The sequence below is a fragment of the Macrotis lagotis genome, chromosome 1 (genome assembly GCF_037893015.1).
Source record: "Macrotis lagotis isolate mMagLag1 chromosome 1, bilby.v1.9.chrom.fasta, whole genome shotgun sequence".
NCBI classification, from domain to species: Eukaryota; Metazoa; Chordata; class Mammalia; order Peramelemorphia; family Peramelidae; genus Macrotis; species Macrotis lagotis.
The window spans coordinates 912980117-913006834 of NC_133658.1; the positions used below are offsets into that span (position 1 = coordinate 912980117).

The following is a 26718-nucleotide window of genomic DNA, read 5'->3' on the forward strand; positions in this document are numbered from 1 at the left end:
AGAAAAGGTGGGACAAAGGGGAAGTCTTGTGAACAGTGAATTATAGGAGTCTATATACATACATACATATATATGTTTTAACATATATAATAATTGTTTATTTTTTTTGCAAGGCAATGAGATTAAGTGACTTGCCCTAAGTCACACAGCTAGTAAGAATCAAGTATCTAAACATAGATTTGAACTCAGGTCTTCCTAGCTTCCTGGTGCTCTATCCACTGCACCACCCAGCTACCCCTGAACTTCGATTTTTTTTTTTTTTTGCTCAAAATCTGCTTCTCCCCCTCAAATATGAGTATAAAAATGTCAAAATCCTCCTTTCTTAGAGAACAGGAGAAACTTGCCTGGTTTTTCCTTCCAGTAACAACTGCCAATTCCCTATTATGACAGGATGGCTCAGTCATCCTAGAGAGGAGAATCACCTGTTTGGTGGAAATTTGTGGCAGCTAAGGTCCAGACACTGTGAGTTAAAATAAAGCATTCTTTCCCCATTAGACCCTTTTGGCTATGTAGCATTCCTTGGCCCCTGATGGGACCCTTTGACTACTTGACATGAGGATGACATCCTGAAATTGGGGAAGGAAAGTATAACATGCTATGACTTTATTGACTGCTGCCAATCATCCTATGCTCCTTTGTCTGCTCCCCATGAATTTAGCTCTAAAAATCTCATTCTGAGGGGCTCAGTTCCAAGCTGGACCCCACTCCCCCATGCATATGCATTTGGCTGCAAAACTAAGAATTATTAAACATGTATGTTGATCTATTTTTGGTTGTTCTTTCTTAAGACAAACTTCAGGGAGCTGACACAAATTGGCCTTTTTAAGGCAAACTGGGGGTTACCACATGTAGTTCTTATTTAAGGTCAAAAATCCATGATATTTGTCAGTCATAAGAACAATCAATTTCATCAAAGACAGTATCAAACTTTTCATATCAAACTTTTGGGGATGTAACCAAAGCAGTCCTAAATGGCAAGTTTATATCTCTAAACATTTTCAGGAATAAAGAGAGAAACAACAGATAAACAATTGAGCAGGCAATTAAAAAAACTAAAAAGACAGTACATTAAAAACCCAAATATCAAAATGGAAATCCTAAAAGGAGATAAAAGCAAAAGCAAAAAAACAACAAAACTAGCAACTATTAAAAACAATAATATATAAAATATTAGCTAATTTGATTTTAAAAAAGAAGAAAACTAAATTAGTTTCAAAAATGAAAAAGGCGGACTCACAATCATTGAAATGACAAAATAGTTTATTAGGAGTTATTTTGTCCAATTATATGCCAAGAAAACTGACAATCTAGATAAAATTTGAGTATATTTACAAAATAAATTGTCACGAGAGAACAAGAAATAGAGAATTTTGGGGCAGCTAGGTGGTGCAGTGGATAAAGTGTTGGTCCTGGAGTCAAGAGGACCTGAGTTCCAATGTGGCCTCAGACACTTAATAATTACCTAGCAGTGTGACCTTAGACAAGTCACGTAACCCCATTGCCTTGCCAAAAATAAAATAAAAAAATAATAAATAGAGAATTTTTACAAAAAAAATTTTGAAAAGAAAGTATACAAGTCATAAACTTTGGAAGAGAAAGATCCCAAAACCAGATGGATTTATGAATAAATTGTATTAAACAGCTGAAGAGCAATTCTGTCCAATAACTCTATCAAAGTGTTTGAAGTTGTGTATTATGGCAAGAAGAGGTCCCGTAGCCACACCAGGACACCCCCAAAACCATACTACAAGACCACACTGAAGATTGTTCATTACAACTGCTACCTAGTTCTGGATCAAAGATCACGAGAGGATTGAAAAGGGAGCTTGGACTCAAAGTGATATTTCCAGCTAGAGCGGCCCTGGCTGTGCGTCGAGGAGGGAGTAAATTTAGAAGCAAGAAGGAGAGGTATGGCTCAGAACAAGAAGCAAATATGGGTCTTAAACCAGGATCTAGACCAGCCTCCAAAGGAATAGCTAGGGAAGGAATCCCAGGCCAACAAAGAGCCTCCCATGCTGTCACTCTGAACCAATGGACTTTCAGCTAGCCGATGAAACTGAGGCCAACTGCATTCTTCTGTTTGTTGCTCAGACCCAAACTCAGTTAGGAGCTAGTAGAGCACAATCCAAGAGGGCAGCAATTGTACGGGAACAAAGTTTTTTTTTTAGGTTTTTTTTTTTGCAAGGCAATGGGGTTAAGTGACTTGCCCAAGGCCACACAGCTAGGTAATTATTAAGTGTCTGAGGTCGATTTTGAACTCGGGTCCTCCTGACTGCACAGCTGGTGCTCCATCCACTGTGCCACCTAGCCGCCCAGGAACAAAGCTTTTAAAGCTTTCAAATCCCCAGCTTGTCCCCGAAATCCTGGAATAGCAAAATAGTACCCCAAGAGAGCAACAAGAGGACCAGCCCAGACTTTCCCTCCAAAAGTGTCACAGAAACTAGCCCTAATATCAAATCAGAAGACCAAAAAATAGGCTGGAAAAATAAACAAACAAATAATCCCACCATAAAGATTTTTATGGCGACCAGGAAAATCAAGACAGAAACCTAAAAGAGAAGATAACTACATACATTGTCTCAGGAAAAAAAAAAACAACTTTCAATATCCTGACCCCTCAGTTCTCTTCTAGGTCATCTCCCCTGCCGTAGACCCTCTCTCTTTCTCTCCACTTGATCTCTGAGTGAGCCCTTTCAAAGCTACCTTGACCTCTTCTCTTGAACCCCTAGCTCCTTCATCATATTCCTGATTACATTCTGCCAAACCTCAAACTTGGATCATTCCCATCATTTGCCATCTTGGATGCTTCTGAATGAAAGTGAGGAAAATCACACAGTCAATCTGACAATTTTGACATCTCAACCTCACTGTTACTAGGGAATTTTTTTTTACACCTCTCTTACCAACTCAGTAACCTATTCTCTATAGCAGATCTTCCAAACCTGTTCATCCCTTCTCAAGCCTCGATGTAGTCTTTGCCTCTCATTTTACAGAAAAAAAAATTGATGCCATTTTCTATGAACTCCCTCCTTTTCATTTTCCTTACCCCCTTTCACTTCGATCCCTTCTGCCCTTTCTTCTCTTTCATTTCTGTTTTAGGTGCAGTGACCTAACTCCTTACCAAAGTCACACCCGTTGCAAGTGTTCTGTGAGTCTACCTCCCTCAAGTCTCTCGCCACTCAAATCCACCATCTATTCAGCCGAGCGATTCTCCTAAGCTGCAGATCTCATCATCTTATCCTACTACTCAATAAATTCCAGTGACTGTATAATCTCTAGAATCAAAGGCTAAATGCTCTGTTCGGTATTCACTGCCCCCAACTTTTCCACTCTCCTTATATCTAACTCCCTTTTTCCCAGGAACTCTGGCATCCTGCTTGGCCCATTACCAAGACACTGGGTAGTTGCTCTAGCTCTCCCATAAGCCTAGAGAGTTTAATCTTCACAATTCTCTCTGTCCTCACTTTTCTGCCTTCCTAGAAACCCTAATTAAAATCCCATCTTTGACACTACAAATTTCCCAACCCCACTTAATTCTAGTTGTTTTCCCTCTAGTAATTATTTCTTAATTATCTTTGATTTGTGTATTGAAGATCTCTAATCCATCAGTCCTTAGTGGTGACTTTTTTTTAATTAAAGATTTTACTTATTTTGAGTTTTACAATTTTTCCCCAATCTTACTTCCCTCCCCCCACCCCACCGCAGAAAGCAATCCATCAGTTTTAACTTTGTTTCCATGTTGTACATTGATCCAAATGGAGTGTGATGAGAGAGAAATCATATCCTTAAGGGAGAAACAAAAAGTATAAGAGATAGCAAGATCAGACAATAAGATATCTGTTTTTTTCTAAATTAAAGGGAATAGTCCTTGAACCTTGTTCAAACTCCACGGTTCTTTCTCTGGATACAGATGCTATTCTCTATTGCAGACAGCCCACAATTGTCCCTGATTGTTGCACTGATGGAATGAGCAAGTCCATCAAGGTTGATCATGCCCCCATATTGCTGTTAAGGTGTACAGTGTTTTTCTGGTTCTGCTCATCTCACTCAGCATCAGTTCATGCAAATCCCTCCAGGCTTCCCTGAATTCCCATCCCTCCTGGTTTCTAATAGAACAATAGTGTTCCATGACATACATATACCACAGTTTGCTAAGCCATTCCCCAACTAATGGACATTCACTTACTTTACAATTCTTTGCCACCACAAACAGGGCTGTTATGAATATTTTTGCACAAGTGATGTTTATATCCTTTTTTGTCATCTCTTCAGGGTAATAGACCTAGTAGTGGTATTGCTGGGTCAAAGGGTATGTTCATTTTTGTTGCCCTTTGGGCATAGTTTCAAATTTCTCTCCAGAAGTGTCGGATGAGTTCACAGCTCCACCAACAGTGTAATAGTGCCCCAGATTTCCCACAACCCTTCCAACAATGATCATTATCCTTTCTGGTCATATTGGCCAGTCTGAGAGGTGTGAGGTGGTACCTTCAAAGAAGCTTTAATTTGTATTTCTCTAATAAGTAATGATTTAGAGTATTTTTTCATATGGCTATGGATTGCTTTGATCTCCTCATCTGTAAATTGCCTTTGCATATCCTTTGACCATTTGTAGTGGTGACATCTTGAAGGGGGAAAATTCACAGTGCTTTGAGAAGGTCTTAGCATAATTCACTGTTGCTTGTGGAGGTCTTAACATAATTGATAAGCATAAACGTTCTGAGTTTGGGAGGTGGCATCCCTCCTGGCCTAGGCTCCTGAATATAACTCTTAGGAGGTGTATTCGATATCTACCCAATATAGGTTGAGGGAATTCCCTTCTTTGATAGAAGGGGCTCAAGGTGTCTTTTCAGATCCAGACTTCTGAGAGTGGAATGTATAAGTACTCTATTCCAAGACTCCATTTTGAGGTTTGGTTCTCTAGCTGCCCCCCTCCCCACTCATGCCTGGGTAATAAGTAAACTTAGAGAATATTAGGAACTGTATATTAGCCTAATTCTGTTTTACTATTTCTTGAGGCCAAACCATGGGGATTTTAAACCTTTTTAGGACAAACTGAAGGTTAACACATTTAATTATAATTTTCAAGGCCAAACCCATAGGCAGGGTGGGGGTGGGGGGCTTCATTATATATATTTTAGATCTCTTCTCCTTTATTAGAGTATTAGAGAGTATGCTCATAAGGGGGCAGGAACTCTCTGCTGTCTTTTTTTTTTTTTGGATCCCCCAGCTTAACACAGTGCACAAAGTTGATGCTTAATAAATATTTAGTGTTAATATAAATTTTAGGTTTAAAAAAATGATTTTAGGTCAGACATGAAGTTTATTCTCTACCAAGAAATCTATAGGTGAAGGTCATTTTGAAAAGACTACCCCTAGGAAAGGGAGACAGGGATCTCTGTACTTAAGTAAAGATGTCTATTAGGTTGCATATCATCCTTCTAAAGGAGGATGCATGGTTAGCTCCTTCCTGGATTAAGATAGGACAAAGTTTCTGACTTTATCATCACCTGTCTTCCATTGACTGTGATTAACACATGGAGAGATAACCTGCCATACTTACAATAGTAAGAAATCAGACTTTCTTTTTTTAATCAGGAATATAGGTTATTCTTATTAAACATGGTCAGTGTATTAAAGACTGGGATCTGGGAAAGCGACCTGGACCAGAGCTTTGAGGGAGGCAGGGATGCAGCAGGATCCCTGAGGTTGGAGATAACCAGGGAGGCTGGACTGAATAGGATGGGAAGGAGCAAGGTGTCATTCAGAGGAAAAAAAAAATCCACCCATATGTAGAATTTGGGAGCAACTGCCAGGGCCAAAGCTTTGAGGTGTGTGGGATAAAAATCCACTTTAAAAAAATATAGAGACTCCTCTGAGCAAAAAAAAAAGTTTATTTTGACTTTTCTTGAGACAAGGGCACACTCCCAAGTCTCACAAAGGTGGTGAAGATCAAGATGCTGCCCCAAATGGACAGTCAAGCAAGATTATAAGGCTTAATGCATCCCCTCCTACCTCCTTATCCTTTCTCTGTCGACTCATGGGTTAGTCCTCAAAGTTACATTCTACTTGTGAAAATCTACCCCAGGAACAAAGAGAATGGAAGGTTTTTATAAAATATGACCTCACCATCCAGATGGTGAGAATAACCTTCAGGATGATGACTATCTTATTGAAGTAACAGTTTACTTATCATCCAACAAGAGGAGTCTTATGAGCTTCAGCTTTTCTCACAGGAACAGCCTGCTCCCAGTGAAAAGTTTCATCATATATAATCATATCAAATAGAATATAGAATAATTATAATAAAAAGTCATTTCATTGCCAAGGGTGATTGTGAAAAAAAATCACTTAACAGTGCAGAATACTGAGAAAAATGATAGTTTTCTTGTTTTGTTAATAACCAATTTATTTGAATAGTATTTAAATTTTTTTGCAATTAAATGTAAAGATACTTTTCAACATTCAACATTTTCAGCATTCATCATCAAACAGGTGACTAACCAAAAATGTAAGGTCTCTCTGGAAACAGCCCACTGTCCCCACCCCCAACAGAGTGGGGAAGGGGCCTGGCTGGGAATGCAAGGCCTCTCTCCCTCTTCCTTCTACGAATAGTCTAAGGGTAATAGTCTGTCTTGGTATTCATGATTTTTAGCCCTGAGAGGACTTGACTAGGAATATTAACTCTGAATTTTTTTAGGTTAAGTGGCTTGCCCAAGGCCACACAGCTAGGTCATTATTAAGTGTCTGAGGCCGAATTTGAACTCAGGTCCTCCTGACTCCAGGGCTGTGTTCTATCCACTGCGCCACCCAGCCACCCCGCAACTCTTAAGAGGGAACATCCCACTCAAAGGCTTGCACAGATGTGGAAAAATATGGTCTCGCGGGGTCCTCGTGGGCACTCTGGCAGGCCCAAGGCCACGGACCAGGAGAGCCAAAAGGGCGAAATCACCCACACCCAGGGGGTATCAGTCCAAGGTTCAGAAAAAAAAGGCCACGTTGCACTCTGGGAAATGGTGTCCTGGGAACCAGCGGCTCCGGCTCCTAGTCGGGCAGAAAAGACTGCATTTCCCAGAAGACATCGGGACCGCAGCCAGGCTCCAATGGGCTTCGGGGAGTCTCGGTTTCGTCGTGCGCAGGCGCGTTTCAAGGGGAAGCCGGAAGTTCCCCCGTTTCCCGCCTCGGTTCGTGGGCCCGCTGTGCTGCGCAGGTGAGAGGCGGAGATGGGCGTGGGGGTTTCTGCGCAGTCTGCGGCGTCTGGCCGGCGAATTTCTCGTCTTGGGTGTGGGCTCAGAGAGTGTTGTGTGTGTGCGTGCGTGTGTGTGCCCCCTCGGGGGGACGCCGGGAGGCCTTGAATGTGGCGTGAGGGGGCGGAGGCTGCGCGTGTGCAGAGGAGAGCGTGCCGGGGGAGCGCGTGCGCATGCGCCCCGCTTCCCTGCGCAGGTCCCTTCCGGCGTCTCAGCGGAAGTGTGCTTCCCTGGTCCCGCCTCCGGCCCAGCCCCTTCCGGAAGGGTGGCGGTGTTCCGGAAGGGGCCGGCCCAGGCCGGGAGCCCCGCGTCTGTCAATCATTCACTGCTGGTCAGGTGGACAGGGAAGGGGAGGAGCGAGCCAGGGGCCCGGCAGCCGGGTGACGCGGGGACTTACATCTGCGGCCGCCAGGGGGCGCCGTGCGCAGAGCCCCGCCCTGGAGGCAGCAGGACCCGAGTTCAAATGCGGCCTCAGACACTTGATCATGACCTCGCTGGGTGGCCTTGGGCGAGTCACTTAACCCCACCGCCTTGCAAAAACAAAAACAAATGAAGCTACTGCTACAGCCTCCTTGGTCAGCCCTCGGTGACCCTTCCGGGCCTCATGAGTAGTCAGTCCTGCTTTTTATGCATCTTCTGAAAAGCCCTCGGATTGGGAAAAACGCTCTTCACTCGCATCTTGTGCAGGGTTTTTCACCTGATTGACAGATGGAGCCCCCAACTTGGAAGTTTGGACTCTGGCCTCAGACTCTCTGTTGCCTCCGTTCCTCCATTGTAAAATCAGTAATTATGATAAAATCATTTCATTTCCAAGGGTGATTGTGAAAAATCACTTAACAGTGCGGAATGCTGAGAAAAAATGATCATTTTCTTGTTAATAAGCAATTTAATTTATTTGAATATTATTTAAATTTTTTTGCAATTAGATGCAAAGATACTTTTCAACATTCATTTTTGTAAGACTTTGAGTTCCAAAGTTTTATTCCTCCCTTTCCCTCCCCAATACAGCAAACAATCTGATATAGGTTATATGTGTGAAAGAAATCACATTAAACATATTTCCACATTAATCACGTTGTGAAAGAAGAATCAAAACAAAAGGGAAAAACCATGGGAAAGTAAAAAGAAACCAAAATAGTGTGCTTCATTCCACATCCTCTCACCAGGTTTTTGACATTGCCTTGCCTCTTTGTATGGCTTTGAAGAGCTAAGGCAACCATGGTCATTGTACAGCGTTCCCCAGGTTACGCTCACTTCACTCAGCATCATTTCATGTAGGTCTTTTCAGTAATAGCCAGTTTAATATACAGGACCAAAAGATTTTTGATGATTCATAACCAATTATTAGTAGGCTAGTTATTAGTAAAGTTTTTTTCCCTCTTTTTACTTCCTCATTCAAAGCCTAGCCCTTGTGAAGGACAGAGCTGACAATGAGACTCTTCTCAATATTTTGGCAATCACCCCACCCAACTGGTAGAACATTTTTCTGATTTAAAAAAAAAGAATCGGGAAGCTAGATGGCGCAGTGGATAAAGCACCAGCCCTGGAGTCAGGAGTACCTGGGTTCAAATCCGGCCTCAGACACTTAATAATTATCTGGCTGTGTGGCCTTGGGCAAGCCACTTAACTCCATTTGCCTTGCAAAAACCTAAAAAAAAAATCTAGGTGAATTCTGGTGGCCCATTATTCAACTAAGGTAGTACTGGTTGGAGAATAAATTATATAGATTGAGGGAAGCAGAATGACCTGGAACAATGCTAACTTGATTAAAGTTCCATCATCATTCATTAGAAAAAGCCATCTCATTATAATATTCATTCTCTCATTATTGATTGTTCACCAATCAGAGCTGATTTTCACCCTCAGGGATATGTCCTTTTCCAAAGAGATTTAAACCTTTAGAGACCACCTTGCATCATCTTTTGATTATTGAGAAAACCTCTGACCTCAATTTATTGATTATGTACTAGTCTAATTAAGAAACTGATTATAAATTACCCAGGAACTATGTCTCTCAGGCTTTTTCATTAAGTGCTATATAATTCCAGGCTATTATTACGGTTAGCTTTTGGGGGCAGTAATTGGGGTTAAGTAACTGCTCTGTAGTAACATCTGAGGCCACATTTGAACAAAGATCCTCTTGACTTCAGGACCTGTGCTTCATACATTTGGACTACGTAGCTGCCCCAGTACTATTATTTTTTGAGAAGCCTGTGGTCTCACAAGTTAGATGATTATCATTTAATGAGGAAACTAAACAATGACTTTGGACTTGAGCCATGTTCATTTCCAGCCTTAGTCACCTCCTAGTTTTGTGACTTCTGGGAAATCACTTCCCCTCTGATTACCTTAGTTCCCTCATTTGTAACATGGGGCTGGATAATAATTGTACCTACAAAATCATATTGAAAAGTGCTTTCCCATCTTTAATGCTATGGATAATGCTTATTTCAGGAGTACTTTAATGATTAAATGACTATTATTCCTTACATGAGAAATGTCACGTCATGTATTATACAGGGAGCACATTTGTGAACATCCATTTAGCTCCAGTTCAAATCTCAGGACTAGTTTTTGGGTCCTGATATAAGCACAGAGACTGTGGCAGGATCTTAGGCTGTAGCAGGCATCCCCTTAATTTTTCCCTGAAGGGCCATGATTGCTCTGAAGGTTTCTTTGACCTTTCTTTGGGTAGGAATCATGGGGATCACCTCTCTAGGTGGTCTGGGGATTTCCATGCTGCTGAATGTGAAAGCTACGTAATTGGGATTTGTCTCCCTCATGGCACCTTTTCTCCCCTCAGCTCTACCTTCTCAAGATTCTTCTCTTCCCCAAGAAAGGGGGACGGAGCAAGAAAAAGGAATGACCTCTGATCTCCTGTCAGACAGAGGCCAGGTGAGTTAGATTTTTTTCTCCTAAATACTGGTTCATTTCATTTTTATTTTTTATCATTTTAAAAAAAAATTTATGTTCACTAATTAACTTATTTTTCTAAATATGTGTAAAGATAGTTTTCAATATTCATTTTTGTAAAGTTTTCTCTCTCCGACCCTTCCCTCCCCCCTCAGATAGCAAGTGATGATGATGATGTTGTTGGTGATGATGTTTGTCCTTCATTCTTGGGAGGTGATAATTAGATTTGACTGAGGGGATGCTGTGCTAAGTCACCAGCCTCACTTTCTTCTCCAGAGCCATCTGGGTCCAGAGTCTGGCTATGAATCTGGACAACCGGAGATGACCCTGGATGGGAAGCAATCAGGATTTAGTGACTTGCCCAAGGTCGCACAGCTAAGAGGTATCAAATGTCTGAAATTGAATTCAAAGTCCTGTCCTCCTGACTCCAAGACCAGTGCTCCATCCACTGTGCTACCCAGCTTCCCTTAAGATAGCAAATAATTTGATACAGGTTATATGTGCACATATGCTGTGAAAGAAGAACAGGTAAGAAATCTTGAGCAAGTGGATTTAAGAAAAGTCTGGAAACACTTGCATGAACTGATGCTAAACGAAATGAGCAGAATCAGGAGAGCATTGCAAACCTTAACAGCAAGACTATATGATGATCAACTCTGACAGACTCAGTTCCTCTTAACAGTTCAGGGAAACTTCAAGGAAAATTCTAAACGTCTTGTGATAGAAAAAGCCATCCACATCTAAAGGAAAAACTGTCTGAATGCAGTCAGAAACATGTTATTTTCACTTTTTAAAATTTGTTTTATCTTTTTATTTTCCCTTTCATTCTGATTCTTCTTTCATAATATAACAATATAGAAATGTGTTTAACATGATTGTACATGCATAACTTTATCAGGGTAGTCATGGGGAGAGGGGAGGGAAGGATGTAAAGACTGTAGAACTCCAAAGTTTACAAAAAGATGAATGTTGGAAACTCTTTCCATGTAATTGGAAAAAATAAAATAAATTAAAAAAAAAAGAATCTGAATAAAAAGGAAAAACCATGAGAAAGAAAAGAATGAAAAAAATTTTTTAAGTAAAAATAGTCTGCTTTGATCTACATTTAAGCTTCATAGTTCTTTCTCTGGATTAGGTTAGCATTTTCCCTCACAAGTCTTTTAGAATTGTTTATGATCACTGTACATCTGAGAACAGCTAAGTCCATCATAGCAGATCCTCATACAGTGTTGCTGTTAAGGTGTACAATGTTCTTCTGGTTCTTCTCACTTCACTCAGCATCAGTTCATGCAAGTCTTTCCAGACTTTTCTGAAGTCCCAAAGGGTCTTTTTCTGACAGAGGATGTCAAATTGAGAAGTTGTAATTACAGAACAGGAGTGGGCAGTAGATCACCTGGCCTAATCTCCTCACTTGGGACCTGAAGAAACAGAGCCCCGAGTTGAAATGTCTGACCTGATCTCAGAAGAAGAAGAACTAATTAGACCCAATGAGACTTCTTTTGTTTAAAAAAAAGTGATTGATCTACTTTGTTTCATCATCATTTCATAAATATATGTATAGAGAGGTCCTAATTAATTTGAATCATCAGTCCCTTGAAATGATCACATCTGAGGTGGCTAGGTGGCATAGTGGATAAAGCACCGGCCCTGGAGTCAGGAGTACCTGGGTTCAAATCTGGTCTCAGACACTTAATAATTACCTAGCTGTGTGGCCTTGGGCAAGCCACTTAACCCTATTTGCCTTGCAAAAAAAAACCCTAAAAAAAAGAAATGATCACATCTGTTTGAATTTGCACAGTTTTAAACAATACATAGGGATGGAAATCCTCCTTTTTCCCCTTCTTCCTCATTGTCCTTCTTCCTTCTCCTCTTCATTGCATAATGTTTCATTCTTTTACTTTGCCCCAATTCATTCTTAACTTATTTCTTAAGAGAGTTGAGCTAATCTCTAAAGCATTTAATAAAGCTTTTAAACATCCTTAGACATCAAAAAAGATGATTATTAAATGTTTGGTTCTTATCCCTCCTAGTGTATTCTTTGTTAAAATATTTTCTTTATTTATTTTTCCAACTACATGCAGCAGTAGTTTTTCCCAATCATTTTTTGCAAGGTTTTGAGGTTTACATTTTTCTTCCATCTCTAGCATATTATTCTTAGTAAAATGAATACAAAACAAAAGTACTTAACTAAATAAGGTATAAATGTCAACCAACATATATAAAATTTCCTTTCTAAAAATTTTAGGGTTCCCCTAGGCTATTCTGGGAGACAGTAGAAAGCATTGGGGTCCTCTCTTCCTTTTACCCACAATGTAGAAGAAAATGCTGTAGAAATGGGTTGACTGTGTAATCTGTTGATTACATGAGAAAAATGAAAGCTAGCTGAGGGCTCAAATCTTAAATATGTAAAAACAGACTTAAAGGCATCTGAAGTCACCAATAACTGGACTGTGAATGATAAGGAAAAGAACATGACTGTTGCTTAGAAACAAATGCTCCTGGATGCTTCTGGCAAACAGTAATTAAAGCTTACAAAGCTAGGCCAAAAGAAACAGTCCCTGACAGTAAGAAACTCCCATTCTAATGTGAATAAATAACCACACACAACAAAGAAACTCAGGGGGAGCCTAGTCTCCCAGGGAAGACAGAATAGCCAGGTAGGACTGGAAGAAGAGAGGAGACTTGGGAAGCAAAGGGGAGGAGGGCGAGCTCTTTAGGCTTGGAGGAATAGCCAGTTCAGAGCCAGAGAGTTGAGAGATGGGATAGTGTGTGTGTGTGTGTGTGTGTGTGTGTGTGTGTGAGAGAGAGAGAGAGAGAGAGAGAGAGAGAGAGAGAGAGAGAGAGAGAGAGAGAGTGAGTGAGTATGTCTGTGTCTGTAATTGTGTGTCTTTGTAGGCCAGTATAACTGAATCATGGCTTGCATGGAAGAAAGGAGAGTGCCTTTTCAGCATTCTGGAGGCACGCTTTCTCATCCTTCTGCTCAGGATGTATATTGAGGTTGGACTTGATACTATGAAAAGGGAACTGGCATCATTTCACTGAATAGTCTTTGCTTTTATAGACCAAAATTCAAACTTAAAGACATGCTACCATCAAGGTAGAAGATTCTAACCCTGGTCTATCAGCTTCTAAGGACTGAAAGGAGAAACCACTCAAATTACTAGGAGAACTAGAACAGGAAACTTAAAGAGTTACTGATCAAGTCTAACAAAAAGCTAGCCAAGAAAGAAGGCTTTTGAACTGAACTTTGGAAAATAGATATAAGATTAAGATCAAATCTGTCCTTCCTTATTCTTCTTTCCATTTAATTGATTTTGTCCTGTAACTGCTTAAGTCATATCCCTTTGTCTTTGAATTTGGTACTGTATATTCAATTCAGTTGTTCTGCCCTATATATTATATTTTATTCCACTTTGTAAGTGATTCTATTTTACAACCATATTCTTTTATTTGGGAAAAGGAGAGTTATAGATTTTGAGAGGTGAGATGGGATAATGATAGCAAAAGAAATTTCTTCCTTGTAATAGTACTAACAGTATTAGTTTTAGACAATACTTCTCTAACAATTCTGGGTTTGCGATCACTTTACATTCATTCTCACATTGATCCATGTCTGTCTGGGATGAGTGTTTCTGGGTCTTCAAGCAAACCTTGAACTCTCAAACTGAGTCTTCAGTTGCTGGATGGGTTGTCTTCTGCATGAGTAGGTACTATCTGATGATAGTAAGGGGTTGTTGACTTGGGGTTAACAGTTCCCTAAGACATCTATGGATATATTTCAAGGAATCTGTGAACTTGGATCAGAAAAATCCTACTTCTTTATGTGTGCTAACCCCTACCTGAAAGTTAGCATTTCCTTCAATTATTTAAAGACATGATTTTCACCCTATGACATCCCTAGGTTCCAAAAACTAGCCAGAAGGGCCCGTGACAACAAAGGAATAAGGAAATCCAGGACAGCTAGGTGACACAGTGGTTAGAGCACCAACCCTGGAGTCAGAAAGACCTGAGTTCAAATCCAGGCTCAGACACTTAATAATTACCTAGCAGTCTGACCTTGGGCAAGTCACTTAACCCCATTGCCTTGAAACCTACCCCCCCACCCCCCAAAAACGAAAATCCCTTACTGTAGGTGAACTTAAGTAATATTATACAAAGGTCTATCTGCTCTCCTGTCTAGCCTAAAATCATGCATATAGTAAAGGGCTTCTCAACAAATAAGTGATAAAACACTGAAAGCCTCAGCACTGTGAGAACCAATTCCTTTACCTTCTGCTCCCTTCATTTCTCCCCTCTTGTTCTGTATAAATAGAAGGAGAAGCAGTATCTGTTTTACTATTTCAGGAATCAATAACATTCAAGGATGTGGCTGTGGACTTTACTGAAGAAGAATGGAAACAACTGGACCCAGCACAGAGGGACCTGTATAGGGATGTGATGCTGGAGAACTATAAGAACCTTGTTTCCTTGCGTAAGGACAACTTTGCTTTGTAATTAAAAATCTGTCTATTGTGTCTTTGAATTAGCTTTTGTTTGGAATTGTGGCAGGTCTGTAATACTTAACTTGGTGCTTAACTACTGCTGAGCTTGCTGCTCAGGAATATTGAGAAATAGATACAATATGGGCACTTGTTCAGTCATTCAAAACTAAAGATTTCCTATTCACTGTTTTCAAGTGATAGGCTTTTCTTTTGACAATAGCTTTGTGTATCCATGAAAGTACACTTTCTTGTCCTCTTCCCTCATATCAAAGATTCTACCCTAAATTCTCAGATGAGGCAAGTTGAAGACATGAAAGGTTCCCATATTTTTAGCAAAACGTTTTTCAAATGAGCTAATTTTCTTTTTGAGTTGCTTTGTACTCCACTTTGAAGTTTCTCCCACTATCTCTTTTCATGGAAGAAATAAGGATGAGGATTTCGTGAAAAGAAGTGGTATCTGTGTTAGTTTGACGTAGCTATTAGGGTTAACTTTTTCTAAAGAAAGGAGTTTAATCCTATAATCAAGTAAAAATAAATCCAAGTGATCAGTACTAATTGATTGAAAGTTCTGTGTGTGTAGAAATCCCTCTTAAATTGGTTATATTGTGTATGGGATTATGATGTAGATTAGATGATCTCTGTTGTCCTTTTCAACTTTGAATTTGTGATGCTTGGAATTCTTAATTGGATCCATGTTCTTGACATTTTCCATGTCTTTTCATGTTTTCAGGATTGCCAGTTTTTAAACCACATGTAATATCCCAGTTGGAACGAGGGGAAGAACCCTGGATATCAGAGACAGAAATCCCACAAGTCTTTTGTCCAGGTGGGTATGTGAAGATCAGAGTGATTAGATTTGTTATAAACAGTAATGTAGCTGCTCAGTTAAATATCTTTGAAATGGAAAGAATTCCTTCTCAAAACAGCTTAGGTTGGTCAAGAAGAAAAGTCTGAGACTACTAAATACGAGAAATGTTTCCATATGTCTTCATTTTTTTTTAATCTTATAAGAAAGCTATTCCCTAGAAGTTTTCTGCAAGGTAAACCTGGTTAACATGGGGGCTGATTGTGGGAACCTTTGAATGCCTCACAGAATAATTTTGTGATCTTTTAGTTTGGGGCCTGTTGGAAAGAAATTTACCATCTCCAATCAGGGAAATGAATAATATGTTGAAGTTAATATAAGAGAAAAGTAAGTGCTTGCAGTGTCAACTGGAAGGAAGATTAGACATGGGCAAGGTTACTTAGTAGGATTACTCATTATGACATCTCAGGTGTGAGATGATGAAGACAACCTGGGTTCAGATCTCAAGTTTCTCCTTATCTACTCCACTATATATATATAATATATATATATGTATATATATATATATATATCTCCTGGTTTCCTCTTTAATACACAACTGTGGGTCAATTCTACTTTTTTATTTTCACCCAATAATTGAAGTCTTTATGAGATTCTCTCTTTTTTCTTTCTATAAATAGTATTTTATTTCTTACCATTATATATGAAGATAGTCTTAAATATTCATTTTTTCTAAGATGCTGAATTTGACATTTTTCTCCCTCCCTTCCTCTTTTTCTCCTCTCCAAGATGAAAAGTAATCTGATATAGCATATATATTTAGAATCATATTGAATATATTTCCACATTAGCCATAATGTAAAAGAAGAAACAGAACAAAAGGGAAAAAAAACATGATAAATTCATTTAGATACCATAGTTCTTTCTCTAGGTTTAGATAGCATTTCCCATCAAGAGTCTTTTGGAATTATCTTGGATTATTGTATTTCTGAGAAGAGTAATGTCTGGTCATAGTTCATCATCTCACAATGTTGCAGTGTCCTGCTCCTGTCACTCAGCATCATTTCTTGTAAGTCTTGGCAGGTTTTTCTGAAATCTGCCAGGTCATCATTTTTTATATCACAGTATTATTCCCTTACATTTATATATCACAACTGTTTAACCATTCCCCAATTGATAGGCATTCCCTCTATTTCCAGTTCATTGTGAAGCTTCTCTTAAAAGGAGGACCTATTCTTTTTCCTATTAGCAGCCAGGTAGTATAACATCATCCCTATTTTCAAATAAGAAGGGATGTGCAGTACTGAAATGTCAGAGATCAGTTGGGAGAGCAGCCCATTGCATGTGAGCCAATAGAAGATGTGAGGGTAGGAAAGATGGAGGGCTAATCAACCTCATTGTCTTTTCAATTTGTTGTTCTGATCTTCCTCTGATTTTATGTTGTGATGAAAGACTTAAAGTCATAGACTCTAGGGCCCTTAGAAATTATTAGTACAACCTCCTCCCCAGTGCAGGAATTTTTTTTCCCCAACATCCCCATCTACCCTCTTGGAATGTTTCTTGAAGGTTCAAAGTCATTATTTTTTGAAATCTTTACATCTGGAGACAACACTAATTATGCCTTCCGGGTTTTCATTAAAAGTGTTGAATAAGAAAGTAAACAACACAGTTATAGAACCTGAGGCACAACACAAGGGAAATTCCTGATAGACTGATATCGATCTGTTAACTGAAACACTTTGAATTAGGTCTCTAGGGGACATCACTCTGTAGATCCTAAACTGTGAGCTGTTATCTTGCCTTCAGTGGTAGTGTAAGACACTTTCCATTTCTTTTTTTAAATCAGACTACTTGATGCATGCAGCTTCCTTAGAGAGATGTGCAAGGCTAGTACTTAGAATATTGGTCTTGAGTTCAAATCTCTACTGGGTTCAAATCTCTTCAGATTTATGAGATGTATTGTTATGGCCAAGTCACTCTGTCTCTATGACCCTCAGTTTCCCCCCATTAATAATGGTTAAATAATACTTAATAGTTGTGAATTCAAATTAAAGGATTTAAGTGATATACATTATAAACTTTAAGCTAATAAAAACAAAACTACTAAGACATTTCGGTGTAATCTTTAGAAGTGTGAGCTGTGGTATGTGTTTTTACCTCATCTGATTTAAAAGAAATGAAGAAGTTTGGTCTCTCAGCTGGGTGATTGATCCCAGTTAAGTTAGTTAACCTCACAGTGATCTGAATTTTCTAGGGCTATAATTTGTAGGGAAGAGGTTGACATACATTATTAGCCTTTCCTTCCCTCAGGAATTCCCTTTGCCAGTCAAATCATAGGTCACATGCTTGTCCAATTGATACGCTAAGAAATTTGCTCATATTTAACCCTTACTGAGCCTTAGAAATCAGCCTTTTTCTCTTCTTGAATCTCCCAAAGTGTGTATTATTCGATTGGTATCAGATTGACAGAGACTGGTATTAGGCTTCATATTCAATTGTTTCACAATCTCCTTATTTCTCTTCCCCCCACACACACACATTTGAGCATTTTCCCCTAAGTCTGTAAATGTTATGACTCCTGTCAAATCTTTTCCTATTTCCTTATGTCTTGGTCTTTTGGTCCCACTTAACAGTATTGATTCTTTGATTGTCATTTTTGCTCATGAGGATTCAGAATTAAAAACAATAAAAAGCAATTTTGTTTCTTACAACACAGAAAACAATGAATTTTGTTTGTTCTTTTCTCCCCTCAGATTCCATTACTCTGAAAACAAGGCGTGAAACTTTGCACTCTCCAAATCAGGACATTTCTCTGAGAGCATCCTCTAAGGACAGAATCACCAACAATGATCCCTTTACTTCCAAAGTGAAAGGAGCATGGGAATGTGATGTCAGGTCAGAGAAGCAGATGGACAGCTTGAATAGACAATCCAAGGAAGTAACAAGAATTCATAGAGAAACTAATAATGAGTTAAATGTTCATGAATATAATACATTTGGTGGGAGGTTTAGTCTCACATCATTCATTGTTTCATCACAGAAAGTTCCAACAGGAAAAATTCTCCAGAAACATGATACACTTGATAACTTCAAAGAATTTTCAAACCTACATAAAGATAATAGAATTCACTCTTCTATTTGTAAGTGTACTAAATGCAGGAAGCCCTTCACTTACAGCCCAGATCTTATTCAGATTAATAGCACACCAATTGCACAGAGATCATATGAATGTATTGAATGTGGGAAATCATTCACTAACAAGTCAGTCCTTAAAAACCACCTGAGAATCCATACAAGAGAGAAACCCTATAAATGTAATGAATGTGGCAAAACCTTTAAGCTGAAGCGCTCTATTTATGTACATCAGAAAATTCATTCTCAGAAGAGGAAAAAACCCTATATATGTAATGACTGTGGAAAAGCCTTCATTTATAACTCTTTCCTCAGGAATCATCAGAGAATTCATAGCAGAGAGAAACCCTATAAGTGTAATGAATGTGGGAAAACTTTTAGCTGGAAGGGCTATCTTACTGACCATCAGAGAATTCATAGTGGGGAGAAGCTTTTTAAATGTTCTGAATGCGGAAAAGCTTTTAATCAGAGGGCATCACTTACTATTCATTGGAAGATTCATACTGGGGAAAAACCATACAAATGCACTGACTGTGGGAAAGCCTTCAGTTATAACTCTTTCCTTAGGAATCATCAGAGAATTCACACTGGAGAAAAACCCTATAAGTGTAATGAATGTGGGAAAACTTTTAGCTGGAAAGGCTATCTTACTGACCATCAGAGAATTCATAGTGGGGAGAAGCTTTTTAAATGTACTGAATGTGGAAAAGCTTTTAATCAGAGAGCGTCACTTACTATTCATCGGAAGATTCATACTGGAGAAAAACCATACAAATGCACTGACTGTGGGAAAGCCTTTATCCACAAAGGACCACTTAATGACCATCAGAGGATCCATAGTGGAGAGAAGCCTTTTAAATGTACTGAATGTGGAAAAACTTTCAGCAGTAAACCATTGCTTAGCAAGCATCAGAGAATTCATATTCGAGTGAGACCCTTTATCTGTAATGAATGTGGTAAAAGCTTTACTACCAGGTACAGCCTTAATAATCATGAGAGAATTCATATTAGAAAGAAAACTTTGGAACATTCTAAAAGTGTAGAAACATTTGTCTACGAGAAATTTCTTACAATACCAGAGAGAAATGATACTGATGAAACAGATGTAGAATGTAAGGAGTGTGGCAAAATCTTCAAACAGAGCTATCTTAATATTCATCAGATGATTCACACTGGAGAGAAACCTTTCGAATGTACTCAGTGTAAGAAAGCTTTCAGGCATAAGTCGGGTTTGATTCAGCATAAAAAAATTCATATTACAGAGAAAGCTTTTAAATGTACACAGTGTGGGAAGGCTTTCAGCCTAAATTCATCTCTTATTCGACATCAGACAATTCATACTGGAGAGAAGCCTTTTGAATGTACTGAATGTGGGAAAACGTTTGCCCTCAAGAGATATCTTATTGTACATCAGAGAATTCATACTGGAGAGAAACCTTTTGAATGTACTCAGTGTGGCAAAACTTTCTGCCACCGTTCAAATCTTGTTATACATCAGGGAATTCATACTGGAGAGAAACCTTTCAAATGTACTGATTGTGGGAAAACATTCCGCCAAAATAGGTCTCTTTCTATACATCAAAGAATTCATACTGGAGAGAAACCTTTTGAATGTTCTCAATGTGGGAAAGCCTTTACCCTCAGAGGAAAGCTTACTGTACATCAGAAAACTCATATTGGATAGAAAACCTTCATCTCTCATGAATGTAGGAAAACTTCACATACCCCATATGTGAGCCATACCTCACAACAGTGGTGATATCAGAGAATTCATACTGGAGAGAAATCCTTCAAATAGACTAAATGTAGAGTCTAAAACCAGACAAGAGAACTTAACATAAAATTCATACGATAGATACAGTTTGTGTATTCTGAATGTAGGAAAGCTTTACTTTGTTCTACATCAGGGTATTCATGCTGCAGCAAAACCTTATAAAAATAATGAATACAGTAAAAAATCTTCAGGCAGAGGGATCACCATACTCTAATACAGAGAGCTCCAATTACAGAGGGATCATCTAAATGTAATGAATGTGAAATCCTTCAACAGTCAATCTTTAGGAAACACCAGAGAATTCACAGAAGAGAACCCTGTAATTGTAATTGATATGGGAAAAACCTTCCTTTAATTATATCTCAGTTCTTGGGAAGCACCAGAATTCATAATTGAGAGAATTCTTCCAGAATGAATATGGGAAAGCCCTCAACAGGATCTTGTTTTTTTGCTTTTACTTTTTAAATACATTGTCATGCATTCAGATGATAAAAATTGTTTGTTTTTACCTTCTACTCTTTACCTAAATATTCACCATGTTTGCCCTTCTACTTTTTTTGTTTCTTTATTTTTTTTTAAGGCAAATGGGGTTAAGTGGCTTGCCCAAGGCCACACAGCTAGGTAATTATTAAGTGTCTGAGACCAGATTTGAACCCAGGTACTCCTGACTCCAGGGCCGGTGCTTTATCCACTGCACCACCTAGCCACCCCTGCCCTTCTACTTTGAGAGAAATTAATGTTGTGAATAATCAGTGTTTCTGTGTGATCCATCCTTTTGCTGATTTTTGACAGACCCCATTTCTCAAGGATAGGGAGTTTCTGGAGGGCTTGATTAGGTAGGAGAACATCGCCAGCCTCCAATTAATCATTATCTGCTCATTTATCAGCCTGGGCTGGACCCTTTTTCTTTTGGACCACTTGCTTTTTTTTTTTTATAACTCTCAAACAAAAGCCAATTTGAGCTAAGGATCTTCTCATGGGATGACTGGTGCCCTTAAATTTCCTAATCAAGATTTGGGGTACCCTGGTCTCCTATAGCAAAGGAAATGCAGGAGAGACTTGATTGAGATGATTTCGAATTTTCTAGCCAGGATTGCCAAAGGCAACTGGGTCATATAACATTCTTGAAGTTCCATAGAGGTATGTAATCAGCTACATCTTTAAGTCATCCCATTTTCCCTAGCTCCAACCTGTTCTGTCACCTAAAGTTTGGACCTGTCTTCAGTTCTCCCTTATTTAGGAAGTAATCCATGGGAACCTAGAAATATTAACCCACTTCATCATTTAAATATCCAGTAGTGATTGCTTTGCCTTTTCCAGGGGCAGTCCAAATGATATGTTGTTCAGTCTTTTTTCCAATCATATTTATCTCTTTCTGATTCTATTTGTGGTTTTCTCTAGGTCATTTTATAGAGTAGAAAATTGAAGCCTAAAGGGTAAAGTGTGCCTCGGTTCACAGTGCTAGTAAATGTCTGAGACCAGAGTTGAACTCAGGAAGGTGAACCCGCCCTATAGCCACTACAAACCTGGCTGCACCAATGATGCCCAGATGATGTACTGTAAGACCAAGGAGAAGGAAGACACTCTGAAGTTTAAAAGGCCCTCTCTACCCTCACTTTCGGTCTTTGGTTATTGAGAGGTGCCATCAACTCAACATACTGACTACTGCTAGCCTGACTAATAAGTTGATGACTCTAGGGCTTCTGACTCAAATGGAGGAGGTCAGAGACCCCTTTATTAGTAAGTTCAGGGCTCTATTAATAAATATCTTACTTTAAAAATGACCTCTGTATCCTTTTGTGAAATTACAGTTGTGACTTCTTGAATTTACATATATATGTTATATATTATATATATATATATATATGTATGTATATAATAGGCTTTTTTTTATAAGGAGCACCTCCCTATCAGCCCTCTTTTATCAATTTTCTTATTAAAAAAAATAGTCATCCAAAGATGCATACCACTCATAGATTTCATACCAAGTAGTAAGATTAATTGGAAAACCTGGGAGATTATTTGGCTGATGACTAAAGGACTGTAACAAATTTAATATTTCAGGTCAAGGTGATTCAGAGCAATCTCCAGCCTCAGGTAAAGTTGGTAAGAGGTGAAAGTGTCTCTGGAACAACTACATAGACATAGTGATAAAGAATCCAGAAGGGGGACCCAGCAGGTTTGCAGAGTATCTTAATATTCCTTTCTAGGATTTTTGGTATTTTAGAATAATTCCTAAGACTACTTCAACTAATCTCGAGGCTGGTAGCCACCAGAAATGGGCTTGCAATAGGGTCCTTCATAGGCAGCTAAATATACTATACATATTAATGGAACTGCTCTCAAGACAATGGTTTTTCCTTTTACCAACCATAAGCAAGGGAAGAATAGGCAGCAGTGAATCGTCAAGGTTGCTACTTAATTGACCAAGCAGTTTTAGACTTCACTATTCACTGACCATGGTTAGTGTAAGTTGTTTTAATGTAAATTGTTTTAATCCTCTAGCTTAGTTTCATTCTCTTTTGATTTGTAAGTTGGAGTCTAATATGTTTGTAAATCTAGTCTACCTTTTGTGAGATTAACTCCATTTTTGGGTTGTCAAGAGCCAAATAATAGAACTTTAAATGCCAATTAGAGGGGTTTTTAATTTGGTCCTAGAGAGGAGTGACTTGAGTCGGCTTTCAGAATAGCAAATGGATATAGAGGGACCAGTGGGAGTCTACTGTGATATTCCAGGTGAGAAATGATAAGAGCCTGAAGTCAGCTCTTGGCCATATGAGTATGTCAGTATACTCCTATGAGTAGAAAGGAGGATATCACAGTAAGATGTGCAGGAGACATCTGGGAATGGCATGAAAATTTAGTTTTTAGTGCTAAGCATTCTTACCTTATTAATTGACAAATACTACAATTCAGGACTTGATTTATTATTTTGTTGATTATCTAGACCAGAGGTCAGTAGAGTGCTGCCAAGGGCCAAATCTATAGAGTGCTTATTTACAGTTTAAAAGAAAACAGACTTTAAGAAGATAAAAAGAATTCTTAGCTCACTGGATATATAAAAACGGGGTAGTAGGTTGATTCCTGATCTAAACTTAAGAAAGTCATGGAGCAAATGTTAATAATGCAGTTTAAATTAGATATGTATTTAGAGTATCTTTGCCTCACTTGAAGAATCGGTTGTTGAGCATTACACATTTCTGAGGGTATGAATGTGAGAAAAGTGGTGGAAGTAGAATTAACAAGATTTATCAAATTATTGGGGATGTGGAGAAAAATGAGAAGTAGAAATTGATAAGATTATATACCTGAATAATAATTTTGACTATGCCCTCTAGAAATTGGAAAGTTTCCTGATAAAGATGATGAATTCACTTTTGAATGTGTTGAATTTGAAATCTCAAAAGGACAACCAAATTGCAATGTCCACTAGACAATTGGTGATAGGGGACTGAAATTCCAGAGTGGGGCTGAGGTTGGCTATAATAGGTCTGCGAGTCACTTATCTGTCCAGGGTTGAACAATTAACCTTGATAGCTGATGAATCTTGACAACTGGAAGTAATGAAAGAAAGAAAGAAGGAAAATGATCCAAGTGAACTATGGGTTACTTTAAAAGGTAGGAAATTCTTCAACAGGAAAATTTTGTAGAAGAAAAGATTGTCTATTTGTAATCTGACCTCTACTCATCCCTGAGATGAAATTAATCTCCAAAAAAGTTATTAATGGTTTTTCATTTTCTTTTTGTAAATTTAGTAGTCTTTTGACACTGTTGACCATCTTCCTCTGAGTTTTTGTGGTTCTCCTCCAGTCTAACAAGTCCTCAGTGTCCTTTGCTACCTCATCAGTTTGGATATTTCCCAAGGATCTGCTCAAAATCCTCTTTACACTCTTCACTTGATAACCTTGGTGTTTCCCATTACCTAAGATCTCTATGTACATAGCTCAAAAATCTTTTTTTTTTTAGATTTTTCAAGGCAGTGGGGTTAAGTGGCTTGCCCAAGGCCACACGGCTAGGTAATTATTAAGTGTCTGAGTCCAAATTTGAACCCAGGTACTCCTGACTCCAAGGCTGGTGCTCTATCCACTGCACCCCCTAGCCTCCCAATACAAATCTTTATATTTGGTCACAGTTTCGACTCTTGAGTTTCTGTCCTGCAGCATTCATTCCCTATTGGATATTTCAAACTGGATGCAAAGTATCTAAAATTGATCTCATTATCTTTAACCTCTTATACTCCAGACAAATTCTTCTCTGAGACTTTTCTTTTCCTTGAAGGTATCCCCATTCTTCCAATCTTCTAGGTTCATAATCGAAGTATTTGCATTGGAACCTTTTTCCTCTATTTGTAATGCTACCACCTTAGATGTCAAGACATCAGGAGACATCCTCTTTTCCAGAGATAAGACCAGGTAAGCAAATCATGCCCTGCACTTGGTGTAATAACAATACTTTGTGCTCACCCTTTGGAGGTTCTCAATCACAGCAGCACATTGCCAGAATTGTGCTTTATATTCACTCCTATTTCCTAGGTAGTCCTGACCAAAGAGCTGTAACTACAGGAAATGATGAATCACATCTGATACTGAACAATTCCGCGCATACAACTGCTGAGTGAACTTAGGTGTTTCACTAGTGTTACTGCCACACTAACTCTGGTTCTGTACCCGCTCAATTTAAACTTGAGACAATCATAAGGCTCAGTGATTTTTGTTAGCACAGAACTTTCTTGCCTGTATTATCCCCCAAAGAGCTACACTATTGGACCTACCATGTGACTTGCCCACAGTTGTTAGGTACCACTTTTTTTTTTTTGCTGATTTTTCATGTTTAAAATCCCTACCCATGCCTTCCACAAGCCCTCCTCAGGATGGTTTGCAAAACTGTTTTCCTCACTCTGAAATTAAACTTTTTGTTTGATTTTTGACTTTCCCATCTCTAGCCTGCTTTGTTTGGCTTCCAGCACCCACAGCTTAAAGACCAGTTCCAGTTTGGTTGACAGTTCAAATCCTATAGCTTTTGCCTCAATTAGTGCAAAAGCTTGGTCATTATAGGATAGAACTTATGTTCCACTGGGTGGAACAACACGTATGCATCAAAGTGTATAGCAAAGATTTACCAGGTCAATTTGAGTTAATGGGGTCAGGAGTGGGGAAGGAGCACTGGCCCTGAAAAGCATCCGGAAGACCTCCCCACGGAAGGAGCACATGGACTGAGTTAGAGAAGCTAAGAAACATGCGGAGGAAGGTGCTAGGGTCCAGCTTATTCAAAGGAGTTGAAATGGTGAGCATGAGGGACTGGATGAGTCCCTGAAGGGGATTATCATGTTCATAATTAATGAAACACTCTTCACTAGCAGCAGTAGGGGCAGCAGCTTACATTCCATACAGCTTTAAGGTTTGCATAGCCTTGGACAAATATGACCTCATTGAATCCCCACAGCTATTCTGGGAAGCCAGTGCTTTTAGAAATGAACCATGTGATGTGAGACTCAAAAAGGCCAATGCATCCCTACCTGCAGGAACCAGCCTGCTAGGTGTTCCTAAGGTGAGCACATCAGCTCAGAGGTGATCTACTGGTGCACTTGTGGGCACCTCGCTTTAGGGAGAATATTGGAGGAAGAATGAAGGTATGGGCACCTGTAGGAATGCATCTACTGCAAGGGCAATAAAAAGTGTCTCCCTTTTGGTTCCATTGTTACTGTTGAGTTGTTCTTTAGTTGTGTCTGTTTCTTTGTGACCCTATTTGGGGTTCTGTTGGCAAAGGTACTGGAGTGGTTTGCCATTTCCTTCTCCAGCTCATTTTACAGATGAGGAAAGTGAGGCAAACAGGGTGAAGTGACTTGCCCACAGTCACTCAGCTAAAAAAATATTTGAATTCAGGAAAAGGAGTCTTTTTTAAATTTATTTTTATTAAAGATATTATTTGAGTTTTACAATTTTCCCCCCAATCTTGCTTCCCCCACCCACCCACGGAAAGCACTCTGTCAGTCTTTACTTTGTTTCCATGTTGTACCTTGATCCAAATTGGGTGTGATGAGAGAGAAGTCATATCCTTGAAGAGACAAGAAGTCTAAGAGGTAACAAGATCAGACTATAAGATATCTGTTTTTTTTTTCTAAATTAAAAGGAATAGTCCTTGCACTTTGTTCAAACTCCACAGCTCCTTATCTGGATACAGATGGCACTCTCCTTTGCAGACACCCAAAATTGCTCCCGATTGTGGCACTGATGGGATCAGCGAGTCCCTCAAGGTTGACCATCACTCCCATGTTGCTGTTAGGGTATGCAGTACTTTTCTGGTTCTGCTCATCTCACTCAGCCTCAGTTCATGCAAATCCCTCCAGGTTTCCCTGAATTCCCGTCCCTC

At 39.1% G+C, this 26718-nt stretch overlaps 1 protein-coding gene across 2 annotated transcripts; it reads left to right on the plus strand.

The window, feature by feature from the left end:
* The first annotated feature begins 7153 nt into the window (after positions 1-7153).
* LOC141509770 (uncharacterized) lies at positions 7154-25436 on the plus strand. Of its 2 annotated transcripts, XR_012474700.1 has the most exons (6): positions 7154-7207; positions 10048-10139; positions 14502-14628; positions 15369-15464; positions 18197-24761; positions 24882-25436. XR_012474700.1 is itself a non-coding variant. In XM_074219556.1 (5 exons), exons 2-5 carry the CDS (start codon positions 10107-10109, stop codon positions 20257-20259), a joined length of 2319 nt encoding a protein of 772 aa, XP_074075657.1. In that variant the 5' UTR covers positions 7154-7207; positions 10048-10106; the 3' UTR covers positions 20260-25436. The 2 variants fall into 2 exon arrangements, 1 of the variants encoding a protein (XP_074075657.1); XM_074219556.1 differs by having other exon boundaries at positions 18197-25436.
* Positions 25437-26718: the final 1282 nt, after the last annotated feature.